The following is a 25,611-nucleotide window of genomic DNA, read 5'->3' on the forward strand; positions in this document are numbered from 1 at the left end:
ATAGTCAATAAAACATAGGTAAACATCTTTCTGGTATTCTCTGCTTTCAGCCAGGATCCATCTGACATCAGCAATGATATCCCTGGTTCTCAGTCCTCTTCTGAATCCAGCCGGAAGTTCTGGAAGTTCCCTGTCAATATACTGCTGCTGCCACTTTTGAATGATATTCAGCAAAATTTACTTGAGAGTGATATTAATTATAAAAGAAATTGTTTGATAATTTCCACATTTGGTAGGATCAGCTTTCTTGGGAATAGGCATAAATATAGATCTCTTCCAGTTGGTGTGGCCAGGTAGCTGTGTTCCAAATTTCTTGGCATAAATGAGTGAGCGCTTTCAGAGCTGCATCTGTTTGTTAAAACATCTCAGTTGGTATTCTGTCAATTCCTGGAGCCTTGTTTTTTGCTAATGCCTTCGGTGCAGCTTGGACTTCTTCCTTCAGTACCACTGGTTCCTGCTCATATGGTACATCCTGAAATGGTTCAAAGTTGACTAACTCTTTTGGTATAGTGATTCTGTATTTCTCCCATCTTCTTTTCATGCTTCCTGAGGCATTTAATATTTTCCCCATAGAATCCTTCAACATCGCAACTTGAGGATTGAATTTTTTCTGCAGTTCTTTCAGCTTGAGAAATGCGTAGTGTGTTCTTCCCTTTTGGTTTCCCATCTCCAGGTCTTTGCACACATCATCATAATACTTTATTTTGTCTTCTCACGCCGCCCTTTGAAATCTTCTGTTCAACTCTTTTACTTCACCATTTCTTCCTTTGGTTTTAAATATAATTTTTTTTTTTATTAGCTACTTGATATTCAAGAGCAAGTTTTAGAGTCTCTTCTGACATCCATTTTGGTCTTTTCTTTCTTTCCTGTCTTTTCAATGACCTCTTGCTTCCTTCATGTATGATGTCCTTGATATCATTCCACAGCTTATCTGTTCTTTGGTCACTAGTGTTGAACACATCAAATCTATTCTTGAGATGGTCTCTAAATTCAGGTGCGATATAGTCAGGGTCATACTTTGGCTCTCCTCCACTTGTTCTAATTTTCTTCGGTTTCAACTTGAACTTGCATATGAGCAATTGATGGTTGATTCCAAGGTCAGCCATTGATTGTATAGTACAAACTATAATGTAAACTAAACCAAAATCAAACCCCTTGCCATTGAGTTGACCGGATTCATAGGGACCCTGCAGAACAGAGTAGACCTATCCCACAGGGTTTCCAATGCTGTAATCTCACAGAAGCAGACTACCACATCTTTCTCCTGCAGAGCCGCTGATGAGTTTGAACTATCAACTGTTCAATCAGCAGTCAAGGGCTTAATCACTGTACCACCAGGGCTCCTTGGTTATGCACATAAGAGTCATAAATACAGAGGAAAAATAACACTGTACTAGGACTATGCACAAACATACTAATACTAGGGAGGGTGTATAAATACTGCAAACTCCCCGGAGCTGGTATGTGGATAGAACTCATCTGTTTCTCTTGAAAAATGCAGACCCAAGAGACAGTCCCATGGTGGTCAATGTTACTGAGATGTGGGTCAAATGTATCGCCCGTAGGAAAATCTTGTATGAAGACAAGTGCTGAAGTGTTTAGTGATGCAATACAGTGTGCAAATACAGAGGACATTGCAAACTCTAATTCCGCGATAAGTAATACTGAATTCTAATTTAGGACCCAGAAAAACAATAGGGCTGACAAGATTTGAAAGCTCAGGAAATTTTACAGTCTTAGTTCTGTTATTCTTTAACCCTTGTACCACCGTACTGTGATGCAATTTCCATGTTCCCAGTCATGTCATCCCTCTTCTCTCCATATTCCCATATGCCCATATAGGCACTCACATATGTATTTGCAGTTTCTTCAGTTAGTCAACAGCTAGATGCTCTCTAGAATTGTAGCACCCTTCTATTCTCTCATCAGTAGTTCATGAGTCATCATATTTCTTATATTTTTCTGGAAATAGCTTCAATATTTCTGGTGTACTGTGGAAATTAAATGAAATTTTAAATAATGCATTTCTGTCATTACTAGCACATTTAAGCCAACCCCACAGTGCCTCGAAAGAAAGACCTGGTGACCTACTTCAATAAAGCCTAAATCCATTGCTGTCAAGTCCATTCCGAGTCATAGCAACCCTACAGGACAGAGTAGAACTGCCCCAAGAGGGTTTCGAAGGAGGGACCTGTGGATTCAAACGCCAACCTTTGCTTAGCAGCTGAACTCTTAACAACTGAACCACCAGGGCTCCTCCGTAAAGACAAGAAAACCCTATGGAGCAGTTCTATTCTGTAACCATGAGTCAGAATCGACTTGAGAGCAACAAGATTTTTTTTTTGTTTGTTTGTTCCATATACTGGAGAGTCCTTTGTGACTTTTCTCTTGTAAAGTTGTTGATTTAACTCATTGTTTACTTTCCTTATTGAGCCTTAGTTTTTCTTATTGTCTTGCAAGTTTTTTGTTTTTTTTTTAATATTCTAACCTAAAAGAAGAAAAAAAAATTCTAACCTATAACATGTAAATGGTAAGTACTGCTAATATCTCTTAATTTTTAATCCAGCTGTTAACATCGCCTACTATGCCCTTATTGGAAAAAAAAAAAAAAAAAACCTCCATTTTGAAATAAAGTTATTCAAATTTTGCCTACTGTTTGTGCTTTGGGTTTTTGTTTATTTTTTATTCCTTTTACATATCTACATCACAAAGTTATCCTCCTGCATTCTACTCAAATTTTATTGCTTAAAAATTCACGTTTTAGCCTTTTATTCATCCAGAGTCTTTGTTTCTATGTGGTATTTGAAGGATCTGATACAGTGTTGTTTTCCTATGCACTATATATGTATAAGGTACCTGTTTTTCTCTGGCTGCATTTAAGATTTTCTCATTATCTTTGGTCCACAATAATTTTCATATGATACATTGAGATGCAGTTTTTAATGTTTATTCTTCTTGTAGCCTCATATTTTTTAACCAAATTTAAGAACCTCTTTTGAAATTAATTTTTCACATTTTTTTTTCTGCACAATTTGTCACTCTTTGTCTTAAAAAAAAAAAAAAAGCCTATTTCTTTTGAATCAATTCTGACTCATAGCTACCCTATAGGTAGCGAACCACCATATCTTTCACCCAAGGAGTGGCTTTGGGCTCAAACCACTGACCTTTAGGTGACTTAAACACTATCAAGATTTTGTTCATTTTATTTTTCAGTCCTTTCTCTCTATGTGGTTGAGTTTGTCGAGTTTCTATTGTCCTGTTTCCAAGTTCATTGATTTTTTTTTCTTCTTCAGCATCCAGTATGGTATTAGGTCTATTATAATCTGAACTCTATATGTTACTGCATAGAAAAATTCAAGTGGAAAATAGTAGAAAAATAAAAGGCATCAAAAGCCACATTCCACAGCACTAATTTATTGATTACTAATTCTACAGGTTTTTATTGAATTTCTGTCATGTTTCAAAAATTGTGCTAAAAGCAGGATATACAACAATAAACGAAATGGGTACTGTCCCCAGGCTGGCAATCTCATATAGACTTGTAGTGTGGACAAGTTAGAGAGAGATTTTTGCAGACACCAGTACCTAAGATGAAAACTAAAAGGTTCTTCAGATATTACAGCATTCTCCCACCATTCCAAAGCTATGAGAAGCTGTGTAAAAATTTTATTACTGTTACAAAATTAGTAATATTAGTCAGCAAACCTCAGGTACAGAAAGAGATGGTATACATTTTAACAATTCCCAATCATCATTCCCTGCCACTGGATACCATCCTTAGTTATTTTTCAATCCAAAATAAATAAATAACATCCCTTTAGTTCAGTAAATATAAATCTACCACTTTTGTAATGTCTGCATAGTTTAAATTTTGTGGACTTAATATATGTATTTTAACCACTTCCATATTGATTGATAGTTTCTTTACTACCAATTTTTTTTTTTTTTTTAATGTTACAAACAATCCTTCGATGACTATATTTCAGCACACAACTTTGTTATTTACTCAGGTATAAATAGAGGAAAAATCAAAATAAGTAATTTTAGTACTAAAGTGTATGCTAATTTAATATTTGAATAATGTTGACATATTTAATTCCAGAAGGCTGTCTTTAATTTACATCCATTCTGAAAACATGAGAGTCTTTATAATCCCTTAAATGATCAGTAACACTGGATCCTGATGGTAATATTTTATTTTCCCAATTGGACTATTTTTTAATCTTGTAATTTTGTAGTTACTTAATTTTAAATGAGGTTTAACATATTTTAGTGTTTATTGGCTGTTGGATTTCTTTTCTAAGGAGTGCCAAATTCAATTATTTGTCTTTTCTATCAAAAAAAAATTTTTTTTTCTTTTTTTATAGGTCTATTTTGTTAATTTACGTATTGATTTGTAAGAATATTTTTCCTAAGTAATCTTTGCCATGTCCTGAATTGCAAATGTTTTAATAGTTTAATATTTCTTTTATCATATGTATTATATACATATAATTTTATAGTTTCATTTTTATGTGTATACAATTGATACAGCTGGAAATTATTTCAAAATATTTGTATTTTGGTTAAGAAATTAGTTATATATACAGCTTCATATTTTTCCAAATGCCTACTAAATTATCTGTATTTTCCGTATGGTATAAAATACTACTACATTTTCATGAAAATTATTCACTATCTTTCTATGTATCTGATATTATTCTGTATTCAAAACTCTATTGTGTTAAGTTGTTTGAATATTCTTTATTCATAGCCCTTGTGGTATAAAACACTTCTTCGGATTGTGATTTATTAACTTTAAGAGCTAATCCAAAGCATTACTCGAAATATATATATTTTTAATTTCCTGTATCTCTGACGTTTAGTCTTTCTTAAGATGTTATTTGGTTAAAAACTGTTGTTATTTATTTAATCACAGTGAGCCTGTAGATATGTTTTAGGAGGAGAGATAAAGTTAAATAGAGTTAGAAATGTGTTTCCATTTCTAAAGTGTATTTTTTTTTTTACATCTCTATAGTACAGCCTGGTTTTCTACATATGTTTATACTGGTTTCTATCTATTTTATCTTTTTATTTATTATAGTTGCTTCATTTGTGAACAATATTTCTATTCTGTCTTCTAATTGTTTTTTTGAGTGTAAAGAAAAGGCTAATTTTTAGAACTGGCTACTACTTGCTGAATATAATTAAAAAAAATGATTAGCAAAAATTTGGGGTCATATACATGTGCAGTAATTTTAAAGTAAATATGAACATCAAATTCTTCTATCTTATATGAACATCTTCATTATTTTCTGATTTTAAATAATAGCATAATTAAATTTTCTCAATACAATCAGCATTTCTGACATTTTCCATACTTAATGGGAAGTATGACAACATTCTATAAAAAGTCGATCATTTATGAGCAAAATAATCATTGCTGTTTTAAACTCCATCTTTTTAATTGTGATTTGGAATGGAAGAATACTTATTTCTCTAATTAGATTCTAGCTGCTGATTCTACTCAGTTCACAGAGTAAAGTGGGATAAGCTATTGATTGTATGTTTTAACTTAGCTTTGTTTACAACATAGCTTGTGGAAATGACTTCCGTGTTTGTGAACAGTTGATTATGTTTTCCTCGTTTTCAAAGTTGTTGGGAATTCTTGCCTTTTCTATGTATGTGTAAGTGCATGTTTTGGAAATTGGGGAAGGGTCTTTTGATGTTGTTCCCTGAATGCCATATTACCCTTTAAGACTGGAAGCTACTTTTATTTATCATGCAACACACCACCTATAATTTGTTCAAATCTGGAATTTTCAAAACATAAGTTAGGACCCCAAAGGAATCTAATATTAAACTAACACTGTGGTAGTGTTTTTTCCTTTTTTTTTTTTTCTCCTATCTTAATCATTTTCTGATTAAGATTGGACCTTAAATGCTATTTATTTATATATTTATACGTTTGCTACTGGTCAGCTTGTCTCACATATAACTATGCTTCTTATCCCATTTCACATTTATGTTAAACCTAGACTGTTCCTTGAGTAATACATGCTATAAAGATTGGATTATGGGATTGGTAACCCTGAATCTCCAGCCTAGAAGAGGAAAGATGGCTTCAAATTAGAATATTGGGAATACTTCAAGGTGAAATATGTCCCAAATTTGTTCTCAGAAATTCATGGGCAGAGTTTTAAGAAGTACTCAAGATTAGCTACATGTAGCAGCATATATGTTAGTAAGTTTCCTTTATTTTTCGGAAAAACGAAGATAATGAAGGTGATTTCTATGTAGAAATGAAAAAGATTATTTCTTCTCTTATGAAGATCCTCATTAGGGACAGACAATGCCACAAAGCTTATAGTGGAGACTAGATGTTATTATTTTCCCAACCAGCTAGCCAGCTGACCTCCCATTAGTTATTAAGGAATACATATTTTCCCCACCATTATAAAATGCCCCTACAAAAAAGTCTTTCTTGCTGTTATTTACTAAACCCATAAAAAAAAAAAAATCAGATAAGTGAAGTACTTAATCTGAATAATAAAAGGACATCAGTTTCTCTGAGATTGGAATTAAGATTGTAAAGTTGTAAAACGGTGATAAAAGTTCCTCCGAGAATCAAGAAACTGTGTTGTCTGTCAAGGGATGAGTGAAGACAGAAGAGTAGTGATATTTTTGAATGGCTCTTGGACAGACAGACTATTTATCAGTCTGGTAACATCAATATGACCTTAATGACCAATTGTAGCTTCTATGTTGATCAAGGCAACTGTCCAAGTGGTGATTAAATTGTACTTTCATTGATGGGTATAAACTGTGTGTTCGCGTGACTTGTTTGTAGATATTTCTTGCAAGATAAATGTTCTGGAGATTTATAAATAGTATCTTTCTTGGACAGAAACAATATGGACATTCATAAATGATTCTACTATCAGAACCTCCAACATTGTACTTGGATTGAAAAACATGAGTTTATTACCTCTACTGATACTTATAATTTTTTTAGTAAGTCGCAGGTCATACACAGTTAATGTTCAATTGCATTATTTTTCACTTTCTTAATTAAGCTTATTTGTTCACCTTCCCTGGCCAATTTTGTGCATCTAAACTACTTATGCCTATCTGATCCAGGGTATTTTACTCTCTCTTCATGGAGAACCACCTCTGAATCCTGCTACGGATCTGTTGGGTCTTCACACTGTAGATGACGGGGTTCATCAGAGGTGGGAAGATGATATAGATGTTGCCCATGAGAACATGGACCACAGGAGAGAGGTGCTTCCCAAAGCGGTGTACCATGGTCAGTCCAATGATTGGGATGTAGAAAACCAGGACTGCACAGATGTGGGAGACACAGGTCTGCAAGGATTTCAGACGCTCCTCCCAGGATGCAATAGACATGACAGTATGCAGGATCAGGATATAGGAAGTGAGAATTAACATGGAGTCAAACAAAAGAGTACAAATCACCAGAGCTAAGGCATAGAAACTGTTGAAGCTGGTATCAGAACAGGCCAGCCTCAGTAGGTCTTGATGCAGGCAGAAAGAGTGAGAGAGGACATGAGAATGGCAGTAATGAAAAAACTTCAGGCGGATTATGGGGGCAATGATGAACATAAAACTCCTTCCTAAAATCCCCAGCCCCGTTTTTATGATCTTGGCATTAGTTAGAATAGATGTATACCTCAAAGGATTACAAATTGCTGTAAAACGATCAAAAGCCATGGCGAGAAGAACTCCTGACTCTGTGAGGGACAGACCGTGGATAAAGTAAGTCTGTGCTATACAGGCATCGAGGCTGACTCCTTGACTGAGCCCCCACAGGATCCCCAGCACCGTGTGTACTGTGGACAGTCCCATACACAGGTCAGTCAGTGCCAGCATGGCCAGGAAGTAGAACATGGGCTCATGTAGGCTTGGCTCAGTCCGGATCACATGGAGCACCAGGCAGTTCCCCGAGAGCACCATAATATAGATGCAGGTAAAGGGAATGGAGATCCAGGGATATTCCTGTTCCAGGCCAGGGAAGCCGGTGAGAAAAAAGGTTGAAGAATTGGAGGCATGAGCAGAAAATGCAAGCATGAATAATTTGTGGTGCTTTATTTTTTTAATGAGTCAGAGATTATATGCATTTGATAGATTACTTTCAAACAGCTTATTCTCTCGTTCAGCACAGATTTGAGCAGAGGTGGGGTATCACGTAACACAGATACTTTAGGATTCGAAAGCCACAATTCCTGCTGTTCCTACCCACTATCCAAGTGAATCCCCACACTAGAAATCTTTGTTCTATTTTTACCTAGTAAAGCATTGAGGCTAGAGAATAGAAAAAGTGACCCCAACAGATTTTACCTTTTCTCAAGCAATTAAAGATTGTGATAGAACTTGATTTCCAAATGATGTTAATCTTCAGTATCTTTGTGAAAAGAACCCTTCGTCCTCCAAAGACTTCCTCTATCTTGATTTAGTCTGTGTCTTCCACCCAGCAACTACAGCCCAAGTCTCAACTCAACTGTAAAAACCCAGACATGTATTTTCTTCTCTGTTCCCAGGAAAGTAGACTGTCTGTTTTCAATCCTTGCATGAAGAGAGAACTATGGGGCTCTGACATCATAAGAAGGGGGGACTAATATGTATAAATTGACCACATGTCCCCCGGGGAGCATTTGGTTCATATATTAAAGAGAATGATGAAAATAACTATTATGTGACTTCCATCTGGGAATTATCTAGGGGCAGTTAAACACTTACACACACACACACACATTACATAGTCTATTTGATGTGCCAAGGACTGTTCTAAACATTTCAAAAACATTAGATAATTTAATACTTGCACCAACACTAAGCAATGGGTGCTATTATGAGCCATGATTTACAAATGAGTAGGTTTGAGTCCACAAGAGTGTAAGTAACTTGGTAAAATCATGCAGCTAGTAAATGGTGAGGATTTGAACCCAAGCAGTCTTACCCCAGTATCCATGGTCTTAACTACTTTGCTCTGTCTGATGTTTTCATCTTTCCTGAGATTCCCTCAGTTCGACTTTAATACTCACATACTGAGCCACAGTAAACCTTACTTTTACTTTTCTCAGTATTCATTTGGAAGTGATAGTTCCTTTCCCTGAGCCTTAAACACATTCTATCATTTGTATGACAGGCATAACAGTTGTAGATATAAGTATGGGGTTAAATAGTACTATAGACTACAGAGCCCTGTTGGCAAAATGGTTCAGCTGGTAATCTAAAGGGTGACTGTTGGAATCCATCAGCCTCTCCTCGGAAGCCCTGCTGGACAGTTCTATTCTGTCCTAGAGGGTTGCTATGAATCAGAATCTGTTGATGGCAACCTTTTTTAATGACTACAAAATGTTATAAACAGGTTAACTATTATACATTTACATAAAAATATCACCAGACTTGTCCATGTCTTATTCCACTTACCAGAACTAGTATCTTTCTGACCATGAAATTGACAAAGATAATTGTTCTTCTTGATTTTTATCTAAACTTACCTCAGCCTCAAAGATGTTCACACTGTCAAAGATGCTGAATATAACTTCGTTTGTAAAATAATTATCTTGTACACATGCACCTCAAACCCAATTAAAATATCCAGCTCCTCTTAAACCATCATCATGAAAACCCTAAATAAACACAAGCCATTACAATTGTATGATATTACCACTTTCACTATCAGCAAGTGGCTCTTTAAAAATTTCACAATCTTCAAATTATTCTGTCAACAAATTTACTATTTTAGCTGGACAATATTCTTGTCAGAATATAACAAGAAAATTAGAATAGTAATATGCAGAAGAAAATAACATTTATACTTTATTAAACTATAAATTCAGCCCTCATTAAAATGAATGAAATGTTACACCAATAGATGATGACTTTATAATATTAATAAATACTTTAAATCAATATGAGTATGAATTTTCTTTAAAAAGGAATAACAGACTTGATTTGTAAACGTTCACTTGAAGCTCAACAAAAGTTAATAAAAAAAAGGAATAAGAGACAGCAATCGATTTTTTTCAGTTAGTAATGTGCCTAATAATAATAAAATAAACATATCCTTTTGATTTATTCTTATTTCCCAAGAAGAATTCTACATACTGAAAATATAAAAATGAATTACATTTTGAAAACATTATGAGGTATCATTTCCCCCCTAATATTACAGATGAGAAATCTGAAATACTGAAAGATTGAATAACTTGCTTAAGTCACACAGCCAGACTTGGATTACTTGAATTAAAGAAAATGTTGGGAAAACTTTCAGAGTACATTTCCTTTAATTGACCCCTCTTCCTAACTATCCCCAAATTTACCTACATTTTAACTCCTTTCAAAATAAGCATTGAAGAATGCTTTCAATGGGGCCGTTAGTAGACTAGATGCAGCTAAGAAAAATTGAGGTTGAAGATAAGTCAATAAAAACTTCCCAAACTGAAATGCTGAGAGAAAGAAAAATAAAAAGAAGAGAAGAGAACTATGAGATAATACCAAATGCACTAGAAGAAGAAGAAGGGAAGGAGGAAAAGAAAATAGTGAAGAAGATGATGAAGTCAAAGATAATGAAGAAAAGAAAAACATGAAAGAGCAGGAGGAGATAGAGAAGGAGGAGGAGGAAAAGAAGAGGAATGACAACAACAGAGGAAGAGCAATAACAACAATGAAGGTGGAGAAGTCACGTTAACTGATTTCAAGATTTATTATAGAGCTACAATAATCAAGACAGTATGGCATTGGCAAAATAATACACACACAGATTAAACAACAGAAAATAGAGTCCAGAAGCGGACACACAAAAATATAGTCAACTGATTTTTGACAAACGCACAAAAGCAATTCAATGGGGAAGGAATAGTCTTTTCAACAAATGGCCCTGGAACAATTGAATGAATAAAGGCAAAAAATAAACCTAGACATAGACTTTATACCTTACTCATGACAAAACAAAATAGATCATAGACCTACATATAAAATGGAAAACTATGAAACTTCTAGAAGAGAACATAAGGGAACTTTTATATGACATTGTGTTTGGTGGTAAATTTTTAGATACAACACCAAAAGCATGGTCCATAAAAGAAAAAAAAATGATAAGTTAGACATTATCAATTTTTAAAAAAACATTCTGTTCTGCCAAAAAAAAAAAAAAAAAACACACACACAGTTAAAGTAATAAAGTAAGCTTCTGACAGAGAGAAATAGTTTTCTGCACTATACATATCTTATAAAGGATTCGTATTCTAAATGTAGGAGACCCTGGGTGACACAAATGGTTAAGCACTTGATTACTAGGTGAAAGGTTGGTGGTTGGAATCCACCGAGAGGTGGGTAAGGAGAAAGGCCAGGTAATCTACTTCTAAGAGGTCACAGCCTTGAAAATCCTATGGAGAAGTTATACTCTCCACACATTGGGTGGTCATGAGTTGGCATCAACTTGACAACAACTAGTAACAACAACAATAACAAGATTCTAAATATAAAATAAACTCTTAAAACTCAACAATAAGAAAAGAAACCAATTAAAATTTGGTAAAAGATTTGAACAGATTTCTCACCAAAGGCAATGTACAGATGGCAAATCCAGAAGGCAAATATGCATGTGAATGGATGCTCAACATAATTTGGCATTACAGCAATACAAATTATAAAAAATTTATATACAAGTCATCTCAGGCTTACGATTTGAGTTACAAAAAACTGCACTTAGGGCCATCCTTTTTTTTTTTTGTACATATTATTCTTAGTAACATGTTCTACATATGATCTGCTCAGTGAGAGAATGACATCCATACACTTACAAGGAAGATGAGTTAATAAGACTATTATTCAAATTTACACGCCAATCACTAATGCCAAAGATGAAGAAATTGAAGATTTTTACCAACTTCTGCAGTCTGCAATTGATCAAACATGAAATCAAGATACATTGATAATTACTGGCAATTGTAATACTAAAGTTGGAAACGAAAAAGAAGGATAAATAATTGGAAAATATGGTCCTGGTGATAGAAATGATGTTGCATATAGAATAGAATTTTGCAAGACCAACGACTTCTTCATTGCAAATATCTTTTTTCAACAACATAAATAGCAACTATACACGTGGACCTTGCCAATGGAATACACAGGAATAAAATCAATTACATCTGTGGCAAGAGATGATGGGAAAGTTCAATATCATCAGTGGAACAGACCATCAATTGATCATATGCAAGTTCAAGTTGAAGCTGAAGATAATTAAAACAAGTCCATGAGAATCAAAGCATGACCTTGAGTACATCCCACCTGAATTTAGAGGCCATCTCAAGAATAGATTTGACCCATTGAAACTAATAATCTAAGACCAGATGAGCTGTGGAATGACATCAAGGACATCATACATGGAGAAAGCAAGAGGCCATTAAAAAGACAGGAAATAAAGAAACGACCAAAATGGATGTCAAAAGAGACCCTGAAACTTGCTCTTGAGCATTGAGCAGCTAAAGCAAAAGGGAGAATGATGAAGTAAAAAAAAAATGCACAGAAGATTTCAAAGGGCAGCTCGAGAAGACAAAGTAAAGTATTATAATGACATGTGTAAAGACCTGGAGATGGAAAACCAAAAGGGAAGAGCATGCTCTGCATTCCTCAAGCTGAAAGAACTGAAGAAAAAATTCAAGCCTCGAGTTGCAATATTGAAGGATTCTACAGGGAAAATGTTAAGAGGCTCAGGAAGCAACAAAAGATGACACAGAGTCCCTATACCAAAATAAAATTAGTTGGAGTTCAACCACTTCAGGAGGTACCATAAGAGCAGGAACCAATTGTACTGAAGGAAGAAGTCCAAACTGTACTGAAGGCATTGGTGAAAAAAAAAGGCTTCAGGAATTGATGGAATACCAATTGAAATGTTTCAACAAATGGATCCAGCACTGGAAGTACTCACTCAACTATGCCAAGAAATCTGGAAGACAGTTAACTGGCCAATCAACTGGAAGACGTCTATATTTATGCCTATTCCCAAGGAACAGGATTCCACTGAATGCGAAAATTATCAAACAATATCATTAATATTACATGTAAGTAAAATTTTGCTGAAGATCATTCGAAAGTGGCCACACCAGTATATCAACAGGAAACTCAGGAATTCAAGCCAGATTAAGAAGAGGATGTGGAATCAGGGATATCATTGCTGATGTCAGATGAATCCTGGCTGAAAGCAGAGAATGCCATAAAGATGTTTACCTGTGTTTTATTGACTATGCAAAGGCACTGGACTTTGTGGATCATAATAAATTATGTATACCATTGTTAAGAATGGGAATTATAGAACAATTAATTGTACTCATGAAGAATGTGTACATAGACAAAGAGGCAGTTGTTCCAACAGAACAAGGGGATACCGTATGGTTTAAAGTCAAGAAAAGTGTGTGTCAGTGTTTTATTCTTTTTCCACATTTATTCAATCTGTATGCTGAGCAAATAATCCCAGAAGATGGGCTATATGAAGAAGAATGTGTCATCGAGATTGAAGGAACACCCATTAACAACCCATGACATGCAGATGACACAAGCTTCCTTGCTGAAAGTGAAAGGGATTTGAAACAGTGATGAAGATCAAAGACCACAGTCTTCGGTATGGAGCCAAGATGTCACTTTAAGGACTTTAAGTGTGCCTGACTCAAGCCATAATCCCCCCAAACTCAAGCCATGGTGTTTTCAATTGCTTCATATGCATGGTAAAGCTAGACAATGAATAAGACCACCAAAGAATTGACACTTTTGAATTATGGTTTTTTTAATAATTTTTATTGTGCTTTAAGTGAAAGTTTACAAATCAAGTCAGTCTGTCACTTGTAAGCTTATATACACCTTACTACATACTCCCATTTACTCTCCCCCTAATGAGTCAACCCGCTCCCTTCTTCCAGTCTCTCCTTTCGTGACCCTTTTTGCCAGTTTCTAACCCTCTCTACCCTCCCATCTCCCCTCCAGACAGGAGATGCCAATACAGTCTCAAGTGTCCACCTGATACAAGTAGCTCACTCTTCGTCAGCATCTCTCTCCAGCCCATTATCCAGTCCCTTCCATGTCTGATGTGTAGTCTTCGGGAAAGGTTCCTATCCTGGGCCAACAGAAGGTTTGAGGACCATGACCATTGGGATTCTTCTAGTCTCAGTCAGACCATTAAGTCTGGTCTTTTTATGAGAATTTTGGGGTTACGTCCCACTCTTCTCCTGCTCCCTCAGGAGTTCTCTGTTGTGCTCCCTGTCAGGGCAGTCATCAGTTGTGGCCGGGCGCCATCTAGTTCTTCTGGTCTCAGGATGATGTAAGTCTCTAGTTCATGTGGCCCTTTCTGTCTCGGGCTCATAGTTATCCTGTGACCTTGGTGTTCATTTTCCTTTGATCCAGATGGGTTGAGACCAATTGATGCATCTTAGATGGCCGCTTGTTAGCATTTAAGACCCCAGACGCTACACTTCTAAGTGGGATGCAGAATGTTATCATAACAGAGTTTATTATGCCAATTGACTTCGAAGTCCCCTTAAGCCATAGTTCCCAAACCCCCACCCTTGCTCCGCTAACCTTCGAAGCATTCAGTTTATCCTGGAAACTTCTTTGCTTTTGGTCCAGTCCAGTAGAGCTGACCTTCCGTGTATTGAGTATTGTCCTTCCCTTCACCTAAAGTAGTTATCTACTAACTAATCAGTAAATAACCCTCTCCCACCGCCCCTTCCCTCCCCTTCCCGTAACCACAAAAGTATGTGTTCTTCTCAGTTTATACTATTTCTCAAGAACTTATAATAGTGGTCATATACAGTATTTGTCCTTTTGCATCTGACTAATTCCACTCAGCATAATGCCTTCCAGGTTCCTCCATGTTATGAAATGTTTCAGAGATTCATCACTATTTGTTATCAATGCATAGTATTCCATTCTGTGAATGTACCATAATTTATTTAACCATTCATCTATTGATGGACACCTTGGTTGCTTCCAGCTTTTTGCTATTGTAAACAGAGCTACAATAAACATGGGTGTGCATATATCTGTTCGTGTAAAGGCTCTTATTTCTCTAGGGTATATTCTGAGGAGTGGGATTTCTGGGTTGTATGGTAGTTCTATTTCTGTCTTTTTAAGAAAACACCAGATAGATTTCCAAAGTGGTTGTACCATTTTACATTCCCACCAGCAGTGTATAAGAGTTCCAATCTCTCCACAGCCCCTCCAAAATTTATTATTTTGTGTTTTTTGGATTAATGCCAGCCTTGTTGGAGTGAGATGGAATCGCATCGTAGTTTTAATTTGCATTTCTCTAATGGCTAATGATCGAGAGCATTTTCTCATGTGTCTGTTAGCCTCCTGAACATCTTCTTTAGAGAAGTGCATGTTCATATCCTTTGCCCACTTTTTGATTGGGTTGTTTGTCTTTTTGTGGTTGAGTTTTAACAGAATCATATAGATTTTAGAGATCAGGCACTGATTGGAGATGTCATAGCTGAAAATCTTTTCCCAGTCTGTAGGTGGTCTTTTTACTCTTTTGATGAAGTCTTTAGATGAGCACAGGTGTTTGATTTTTAGGAGCTCCCAGTTATCTGGTTTCTCTTTGTCATTTTTAGTAATGTTTTGTATTCTCTTTATGCCTTGTATTAGGCCTCCTAACGTCCCTATTTTTTCTTCCATGATCTTTATCATTTTAGTCTTTATGTTTAGGTCTTTGATCCACTTGGAGTTAGTTTTTGTGCATGGTGTGAGGTATGGGTCCTGTTTCATTTTTTTGCAAATGGATATCCAGTTATGCCAGCACCATTTGTTAAAAAGACTATCTTTTCCCCAATTAACTGACACTGGGCCTTTGTCAAATATCAGCTGCTGATATGTGGATGGATTTGTATCTGGGTTCTCAATTCTGTTTCATTGGTCTATGTGCCTGTTGTACGAATACCAGGCTGTTTTGACTACTGTGTCTGTATAATAGCTTCTAAAATCAGGTAGAGTGAGGCCTCTCACTTTCTTCTTCTTTTTCAGTAATGCTTTACTTAGCCAGGGTTTCTTTCCCTTCCATACGAAGATCATGATTTGTTTCTCCATCACTTTAAAAAATGTCATTGGAATTTGGATTGGAAGTGCACTGTATGTATAGATGACTTTTGGTAGAATAGACATGTTTACTATGTTAAGTCTTCCTATCTACGAGCAAGGTATGTTTTTCCACTTATGTAGGTCCCTTTTAGTTTCTTGCACTAGTACTTTGTAGTTTTCTTTGTACAGGTCTTCTACATCTTTGGTAAGATTTATTCCTAAATATTTTATCTTCTTGGGGGCTACTGTGAATGGCAATGATTTGGTGATTTCCTCTTCAATGATCTTTTGTTGGTGTAGAGGAATCCAACTGATTTTTGTATGTTTATCTTGTATCCCGATACTCTGCTCAACTCTTCTATTAGTTTCAGTAGTTTTCTGGATGATTCCTTAGGGTTTTCTGTGTATAAGATCATGTCATCTGCAAATAGAGATACTTTTACTTCTTCCTTGCCAATCTGGATGCTCTTTATTTCTTTATTTAGCCTAATTGCTCTGGATAGGACTTCCAGCACAATGTTAAATAAGAGTGGTGATAAAGGGCATGCTTGTCTGGTTCCTGATCTCAGTGGGAATGTTTCAGGCTCTCTCCATTTAGGGTGATGTTCCCCATGAGGACATGGATAATAGGAGAGAGGTGCTTCCCAAAGCGGTGTACCATGGTCAGTCCAATCACTGAGATGTAGAAAACCAGGACTGCACAGATGTGAGAGATGCAGGTCTGCAAAGACTTGAGCCACTCCTTCTGGGATGCAATAGACAAGACTGATATCAGGATCAAGATGTAGGAGATAAGGATAAACACAGAATCCAAAAATAGTGTGCAGATTACCCAATGCATGTACCTCTACAGATTGGTAGATATCACTATCCTCAGACCCCTATGGCAGGAGGTTAGGTGGTTTGGGTGGAGCTTCAGCCCTCAGTTCCCCATTGTGGGACAATGACGGCTCTGTTCAATAGGTAGAGATATCAGGCCTGGGAAACTTGTCTTTCCAGTAATCCGCTAAAACAATTACAGTCAGATCCCTATCAGAATTTCCTTTGCATTATAATAGCCACCTTGTTCCCTGTAGGGATGAAAGCCCAAGACTGCGGATCTCAGATGCTTGGCTGGAGCTGGTTCTGTATTTTTAGTCCAATTTTGGGAAGTCAGGGAAGGATTCTTGGTCCCTGGGTTTTTTGTAGCTGCTTCTTTCAGGCCAGGAGAATGGATTAGGGAAAGACAAAACAAACAAACAAAGAAAAAAGAACCTCAGAGCACTTCACTCTCTGGCCCAGGAAATTCCAATGTTAATGAAGCCTCCTGGGAAGGGGAGGGGAGGGATCAGATAGATAGGAGAGAGTATCCCTCTGGAATATAGACAAAGTTACTTATGTTGCTTGGGATGACTGTTTTATCTGAGATTCCCGAGGGGCACGTTGACTGTGTGCACTGGCTGGGTAGAGATTGCCCCCGAGGGTCAGGCCCATATCCTGTGCTTGTGCTGTCTCAGAAGCCATGGTCAGTTCCTCCGCTCCCAGTCCAAAGCCCAGTGCCAAGGTTCCCCAGCTGGGACTCCGCACTCCTGGCTCTAAAACCAGTCGCTGCCTCCCAGTGACTTCTCCTTCTGTCAGCCACATCACTGCGCTGCCTGCGTGCACTGGCTGGGCTTCCCCCATGGTCACTTCTGGGGGCTAGGGCTGCGTCCTGTGTTTGCGCCGTCTCAGGATGCTGTGCACAGCTCCCCTGTGCCTAGTCCAAAGCCTGGCGCCAAGTTTTCTGACTGGGACGCTGACTCCAGTTTCCGAAAACAGTTGCTACTTCCCCGTGGTTGTTCTCTCGTTAGCCCCGTCAGTGTGCAGCCTGCTTGTGATGACTGAGTCTCTAAGGAGGTTACCCCAGGGGGCTAGGGGTTAGGGCTGTGTCCTGTGCCTGCCCCACCTCAGCAGGCCACAATCAGCCCCCCTGCTCGGCACCAGGGAACCACTGGGGCTCAAGGCTGTGGGGTGGGTCACGAGTTCCAGAAGTGATCGCTGGTTCAAGATGCAGCTTTTCTCTCACCTGTCACTAAGGTCAACTCTTCAGATCTGTGTTGGTCAGGGTTCGTAGATTGTCATGTATGTGATCAATTCACTTGTTTTTCTGAGTCTTTGTTGCAAGAGTGATCTGAGGTAGCGTCTGCCTAGTCAGCCATCTTGGTATTCTCAGTATGAATTATGGTGTTTTTGAAGAATATTGAATATACCATTGGACTCCCAGAAGAACAAACAAATTTGTCTTGGAAGAAGTACAGCCAGAATACTCCATAGAAGTAAGGATAACAAGACTTCCTCTTACATATTTTGGACATGTTATAAGGAGAGACCAGTCCCTGGAGAAGGACATTATGCTTGGCAAAGTAGATGGTGAGCAAAAAAGAGGAAGACCCTCAACGAGGTGGATCGACACAATGGCTGCAAAAATTGGCACAAGCATAACAATTGCGAGGATGGCACAGGACTGGGCAGTGTTTAATTTTTTTGTACATAGGGTTGCTATGAGTCAGAACCACCTGGATGGCATGTAACAACAACAGCAACATACAATATTGCAGCTTATAATTTGCTCATGTTATCATTTTCTTGCCAACAACAAAAGACAAAGAAAAATCAGATTTATAAAGATACTGTTAATAAAAGGGAATACTAATGAAAACTAAATAAAAAAAAAAGAAATGATGCATTCGAACTGACTTACAAAGGAGTCTTTAGAACAGAACATATATTGGGGACTACATATACCTCTATGCACCTATTACCCGTTGCCATTGAGTTGATTCCGACTCATAGCTACCCTATAGAACAGAGTAGACCTGCCCTACAGGGTTTCCTGATAGCACCTGGTGGATTCAAACTGTCGAACTTTTGGTTAGCAGCCGTTGCTCTTAACCACTAAGCCAGCAGTGTTTCCATGCACCTATTATTAGAATAGCTAAAATCCAAATAACTGATGTTACTAATTGCTCACAATGGTTTGAAACAACAGAACTCTCATTCATTGATAGAATAAAAAATGGCTCAGCAACTTCATAGAAAACTTGGCATTTTTTTACAAATCCAAAAATTGCCTTACCATAAGATCTAGCAATCTCACTCCTAGGTTTAAACCCAATTTTATTCAAAAAGTCATATGTATACAAAAACCTGTGCATGAATATTTATAACAGCTTTATTCATAATCGCCCCAAACTGGAAATAACCAAAATACCCTTTAGTAGATGAACATTTAAAAAAAGAACTGTCGTATAGCCATAAACTGGTATTCTATTCTGCAATAAAAATAAATGATCTCTCAAGCCATGCAGAGGCATGGATGAACCTTAAATGCATATTGCTAAATAGAGGAAGCCAGTCTGAAAAGACTACATATTGTGTGATTTGATTTATATGGCATTCTGGAAGAAGTAAAACTATAGACATGATGAACAGATCAATGGCATGGGAAAAGATTGAATAAGTAAAGATAACAGGTTTTTTTTTTTGGAGGTGAGAATATCCTGTATGATACTGTAATGATGGATACATGAGAATATTAAAACCCATAGAACCTGGTAGCAGGAAGAGTGAACCTTAGTAGTATGCAAATTCCAAAAACTATTTGAGAGATGAGATGCAATGCAGATTGTGACAAAAGAATCTAACTGTACTGCAAATGTTTGAAATCACATTACTGAAGGAGTGTGAGGAAAAGGGGCTAATTGAAGTAAATATGGAAATGATGCCATCTGTAAGACTAAAAGCAAAATGACCTAGACAGAAGCACTGTACTCATGCTTTCTGTGTGGGTATGGTTAACAAATTTGAAAACAATATATATATATATATATATATATATATATATATATATATATATATACTGAAATTGAGCAATTAAGTAAATGGCTGCTGGTTGGTGGGAACTAGGTTTTTCACTGTGGGAGTGGAAGGTTATAGACAAGAAAGATTATAAGGCTACAATGATTCATCTTATACATTTTTCAAAACTGTCAGGGAATGGAAGAGAAGCGGACAAAAGAAAGGGAGAGAAGAAAAAAAAAAGGGGGGGGATATTTTTCCATGCAGGTCACTATCAAAATGCTTGTTGTCATTGTTGTTCTTTTTTTTTTTTTTTAATAACTTTTATTAAACTTCAAGTGAACGTTTACAAATCCAATCACTCTGTCACATATAAGTTTACATACATCTCACTCCCTACTCCCACTTACTCTCCCCCTCTTGAGTCAGCCCTTTCAGTCCCTCCTTTCTTGACAATTTTGCCTGCTTCCCTCTCTCTCTATCCTCCCATCCCCCCTCCAGACAAGAGTTGCCAACACAATCTCAAGTGTCCACCTGATATAATTAGCTCACTCTTCATCAGCGTCTCTCTCCCACCCGCTGACCAGTCCCTTTCATGTCTGATGAGTTGTCTTCGGGGATGGTTCCTGTCCTGTGTCAACAGAAGGTCTGGGGAGCATGGCCGCCGGGATTCCTCCAGTCTCAGTCAGACCATTAAGTTTGGTCTTTTTATGAGAATTTGGGGTCTGCATCCCACTGATCTCCTGATCCCTCAGGGGTCCTCTGCTGTACTCCCTGTGAGGGCAGTCATCGATTGTGGCCGGGCACCAACTAGTTCTTCTGGTCTCAGGATGATGTAGGTCTCTGGTTCATGTGGCCCTTTCTGTCTCTTGGGCTCTTAGTTGTCGTGTGGCCTTGGTGTTCTTCATTCTCCTTTGCTCCAGGTGCGTTGAGACCAATTGCTGCATCTTAGATGGCTGCTTGTTAGCATTTAAGACCCCAGACCCCACATTTCAAAGTGGGATGCAGAATGATTTCATAATAGAATTATTTTGCCAATTGACTTAGAAGTCCCCGCAAACCATGTTCCCCAGACCCCCGCGCTTGCTCCGCTGAGCTTTGAAGCATTCATTTTATCCCGGAAACTTCTTTGCTTTTGGTCCAGTCCAATTGAGCTGACCTTCCATGTATTGAGTGTTGTCTTTCCCTTCACCTAAAGCAGTTCTTATCTACTGATTAATCAATAAAAAACCCTCTCCCACCCTCCCTCCCTCCCCCCCTCGTAACCACAAAAGTATGTGTTCTTCTCAGGTTTACTATTTCTCAAGATCTTATAATAGTGGTCTTATACAATATTTGTCCTTTTGCCTCTGACTAATTTCGCTCAGCAGAATGCCTTCCAGGTTCCTCCATGTTATGAAATGTTTCACAGATTCGTCACTGTTCTTTATCGATGCGTAGTATTCCATTGCGTGAATATACCACAATTTATTTACCCATTCATCCGTTGATGGACACCTTGGTTGCTTCCAACTTTTTGCTATTGTAAACAGAGCTGCAATAAACATGGGTGAGCATATATCTGTTTGTATGAAGGCTCTTATTTCTCTAGGGTATATTCCTAGGAGTGGGATTTCTGGGTTGTATGGTAGTTCTATTTCTAACTGTTTAAGATAACGCCAGATAGATTTCCAAAGTGGTTGTACCATTTTACATTCCCACCAGCAGTGTATGAGAGTTCCAGTCTCTCCGCAGCCTCTCCAACATTTATTATTTTGTGTTTTTTGGATTAATGCCAGCCTTGCTGGTGTGAGATGGAATCTCATCGTAGTTGTAATTTGCATTTCTCTAATGGCTAATGATCGAGAGCATTTTCTCATGTATCTGTTGGCTGCCTGAATATCTTCTTTAGTGAAATGTGTGTTCATATCCTTTGCCCACTTCTTGATTGGGTCGTTTGTCTTTTTGTGGTTGAGTTTTGACAGAATCATGTAGATTTTAGAGATCAGGCGCTGGTCGGAGATGTCATAGCTGAAAATTCTTTCCCAATCTGTAGGTGGTCTTTTTACTCTTTTGGTGAAGTCTTTAGATGAGCATAGGTGTTTGATTTTTAGGAGCTCCCAGTTATCGGGTTTCTCTTCATCATTTTTGGTAATGTTTTGTATTCTGTTTATACCTTGTATTAGGGCTCCTAGGGTTGTCCCAATTTTTTCTTCCATGATCTTTATCGTTTTAGTCTTTATGTTTAGGTTTTTGATCCACTTGGAGTTAGTTTTTGTGCATGGTGTGAGGTATGGGTCCTGTTTCATTTTTTTGCAAATGGATATCCAGTTATGCCAGCACCATTTGTTAAAAAGGCTATCTTTTCCCCAGTTAATTGACACTGGTCCTTTGTCAAATATCAGCTGCTCATACGTGGATGGATCTATGTCTGGGTTCTCAATTCTGTTCCATTGGTCTATGTGTCTGTTGTTGTACCAATACCAGGCTGTTTTGACTACTGTGGCTGTATAATAGGTTCTGAAGTCAGGTAAGGTGAGGCCTCCCACTTTCTTCTTTTTCAGTAGTGCTTTGCTTATCCGGGGCTTCTTTCCCTTCCATATGAAATTGGTGATTTGTTTCTCTATCCCCTTAAAATATGACATTGGAATTTGGATCGGAATTACGTTAAAAGTATAGATGGCTTTTGGTAGAATAGACATTTTTACTATGTTAAGTCTTCCTATCCATGAGCAAGGTATGTTTTTCCACTTAAGTATGTCCTTTTGAATTTGTTGTAGTAGAGCTTTGTAGTTTTCTTTGTATAGGTCTTTTACATCTTTGGTAGGATTTATTCCTAAGTATCTTATCTTCTTGGGGGCTACTGTGAATGGTATTGATTTGGTTATTTCCTCTTCGGTGTTCTTTTTGTTGATGTAGAGGAATCCAAGTGATTTTTGTATGTTTATTTTATAACCTGAGACTCTGCCAAACTCTTCTATTAGTTTCAGTAGTTTTCTGGAGGATTACTTAGGGTTTTCTGTGTATATAATCATGTCATCTGCAAATAGTGATAACTTTACTTCTTCCTTGCCAATCCGGATACCTTTTATTTCTTTGTCTAGCCTAATTGCCCTGGCTAAGACTTCCAACACGATGTTGAATAAGAGCAGTGATAAATGGCATCCTTGTCTGGTTCCCGTTCTCAAGGGAAATGCTTTCAGGTTCTCTCCATTTAGAGTGATATTGGCTGTTGGCTTTGCATAGATGCCCTTTATTATGTTGAGGAATTTTCCTTCAATTCCTATTTTGGTAAGAGTTTTTATCATGAATGGGTGTTGGACTTTGTCAAATGCCTTTTCTGCATCAATTGATAAGATCATGTGGTTTTTGTCTTTTGTTTTATTTATGTGATGGATTACATTAATGGTTTTTCTGATATTAAACCAGCCTTGCATGCCTGGTATAAATCCCACTTGATCAGGGTGAATTATTTTTTTGATGTGTTGTTGGATTCTATTGGCCAGAATTTTGTTGAGGATTTTTGCATCAATGTTCATGAGGGATATAGGTCTATAATTTTCTTTTTTTGTAATGTCTTTACCTGGTTTTGGTATCAGGGAGATGGTGGCTTCATAGAATGAGTTGGGTAGTATTCCGTCATTTTCTATGCTTTGGAATACCTTTAGTAGTAGTGGTGTTAACTCTTCTCTGAAAGTTTGGTAGAACTCTGCAGTGAAGCCGTCCGGGCCAGGGCTTTTTTTTGTTGGGAGTTTTTTGATTACCGTTTCAATCTCTTTTTTTGTTATGGGTCTATTTAGTTGTTCTACTTCTGAATGTGTTAGTTTAGGTAGGTAGTGTTTTTCCAGGAATTCATCCATTTCTTCTAGGTTTTCAAATTTGTTAGAGTACAATTTTTCGTAACAATCTGAAATGATTCTTTTAATTTCATTTGGTTCTGTTGTGATGTGGTCCTTCTCGTTTCTTATTCGGGTTATTTGTTTCCTTTCCTGTATTTCTTTAGTCAGTCTAGCCAATGGTTTATCAATTTTGTTAATTTTTTCAAAGAACCAGCTTTTGGCTTTGTTAATTCTTTCGATTGTTTTTCTGTTCTCTAATTCATTTAGTTCAGCTCTAATTTTTATTCTTTGTTTTCTTCTGGTGCCTGATGGATTCTTTTGTTGCTCACTTTCTATTTGTTCAAGTTGTCGGGACAGTTCTCTGATTTTGGCTCTTTCTTCTTTTTGTATGTGTGCATTTATTGATATAAATTGGCCTCTGAGCACTGCTTTTGCTGTGTCCCAGAGGTTTTGATAGGAAGTATTTTCATTCTCGTTGCTTTCTATGAATTTCCTTATTCCCTCCTTGATGTCTTCTATAACCCAGTCTTTTTTCAGGAGGGTATTGTTCATTTTCCAAGTATTTGATTTCTTTTCCCTAGTTTTTCTGTTATTGATCTCTAGTTTTATTGCCTTGTGGTCTGAGAAGATGCTTTGTAATATTTCGATGTTTTGGACTCTGCAAAGGTTTGTTTTATGACCTAATATGTGGTCTATTCTAGAGAATGTTCCATGTGCGCTAGAAAAAAAAGTATATTTTGCAGCAGTTGGGTGGAGAGTTCTGTATAAGTCAATGAGGTCAAGTTGGTTGATTGTTGTAATTAGATCTTCCGTGTCTCTATTGAGCTTCTTACTGGATGTCCTGTCCTTCTCCGAAAGTGGTGTGTTGAAGTCTCCTACTATAATTGTGGAGGTATCTATCTCGCTTTTCAATTCTGTTAAAATTTGATTTATGTATCTTGTAGCCCTGTCATTGGGTGCGTAAATATTTAATATGGTTATGTCTTCCTGATCAATTGTCCCTTTTATCATTATATAGTGTCCTTCTTTATCCTTTGTGGTGGATTTAAGTCTAAAGTTTATTTTGTCAGAAATTAATATTGCTACTCCTCTTCTTTTTTGCTTATTGTTTGCTTGATATACTTTTTTACATCCTTTGAGTTTTAGTTTGTTTGTGTCTCTAAGTCTAAGGTGTGTCTCTTGTAGGCAGCATATAGATGGATCGTGTTTCTTTATCCAGTCTGTGACTCTCTGTCTCTTTATTGGTGCATTTAGTCCATTTACATTCAGGGTAATTATAGATAAATACGTTTTTAGTGCTGTCATTTTGATGCCTTTTTATGTGTGTTGTTGACAATTTCATTTTTCCACATACTTTTTTGTGCTGAGGCGTTTTTCTTAGTAAATTGTGAGATCCTCATTTTCATAGTGCTTGACTTTATGTTAGTTGAGTCATTAAGTTTTTCTTGGTTTTTATCTTGAGTTATAGCGTTGTTATACCTTTTTGTGGTTACCTTATTATTTACCCCTATTTTTCTAAGTAAAAACCTAACTTGTATTGTTCTATATTGCCTTGTATCACTCTCCATATGGCGGTTCAATGTCTCCTGTATTTAGTCCCTCTTTTTGATTATTGTGATCTTTTACCTATTGACTTCTATGATTCCCTGTTATGTGTATTTTTTTTTTTAATTAATCTTAATTTGTTTGTTTTTGTGATTTCCCTATTTGAGTTGCTATCAGGACGTTCTGTTTTGTGACCTTGTGTTGTGCTGATATCTGATATTATTGGTTCTCTGACCAAACAATATCCTTTAGTATTTCTTGTAGCTTTGGTTTGGTTTTTGCAAATTCTCTAAACTTGTGTTTGTCTGTAAATATCTTAATTTTGCCTTCATATTTCAGAGAGAGTTTTGCTGGATAT

At 37.0% G+C, this 25,611-nt stretch overlaps 1 protein-coding gene across 1 annotated transcript; it reads right to left on the bottom strand.

The window, feature by feature from the left end:
• Positions 1–7,125: 7,125 nt before the first annotated feature.
• LOC126079997 (olfactory receptor 51V1-like) lies at positions 7,126–8,070 on the bottom strand. The gene has a single exon (XM_049891329.1). It carries the CDS (start codon positions 8,068–8,070, stop codon positions 7,126–7,128), a length of 945 nt encoding a protein of 314 aa, XP_049747286.1.
• Between the last annotated feature and the right edge of the window lie 17,541 nt (positions 8,071–25,611).

The sequence above is a fragment of the Elephas maximus genome, chromosome 7 (genome assembly GCF_024166365.1).
Source record: "Elephas maximus indicus isolate mEleMax1 chromosome 7, mEleMax1 primary haplotype, whole genome shotgun sequence".
Classification (NCBI taxonomy): Eukaryota; Metazoa; Chordata; class Mammalia; order Proboscidea; family Elephantidae; genus Elephas; species Elephas maximus.

Coding starts and splice junctions, on each gene's coding strand:
- LOC126079997 (XM_049891329.1), bottom strand. CDS start 8,070: ATGCTTGCATTTTCTGCTCATGCCTCCAATTCTTCAACCTTTTTTCTC.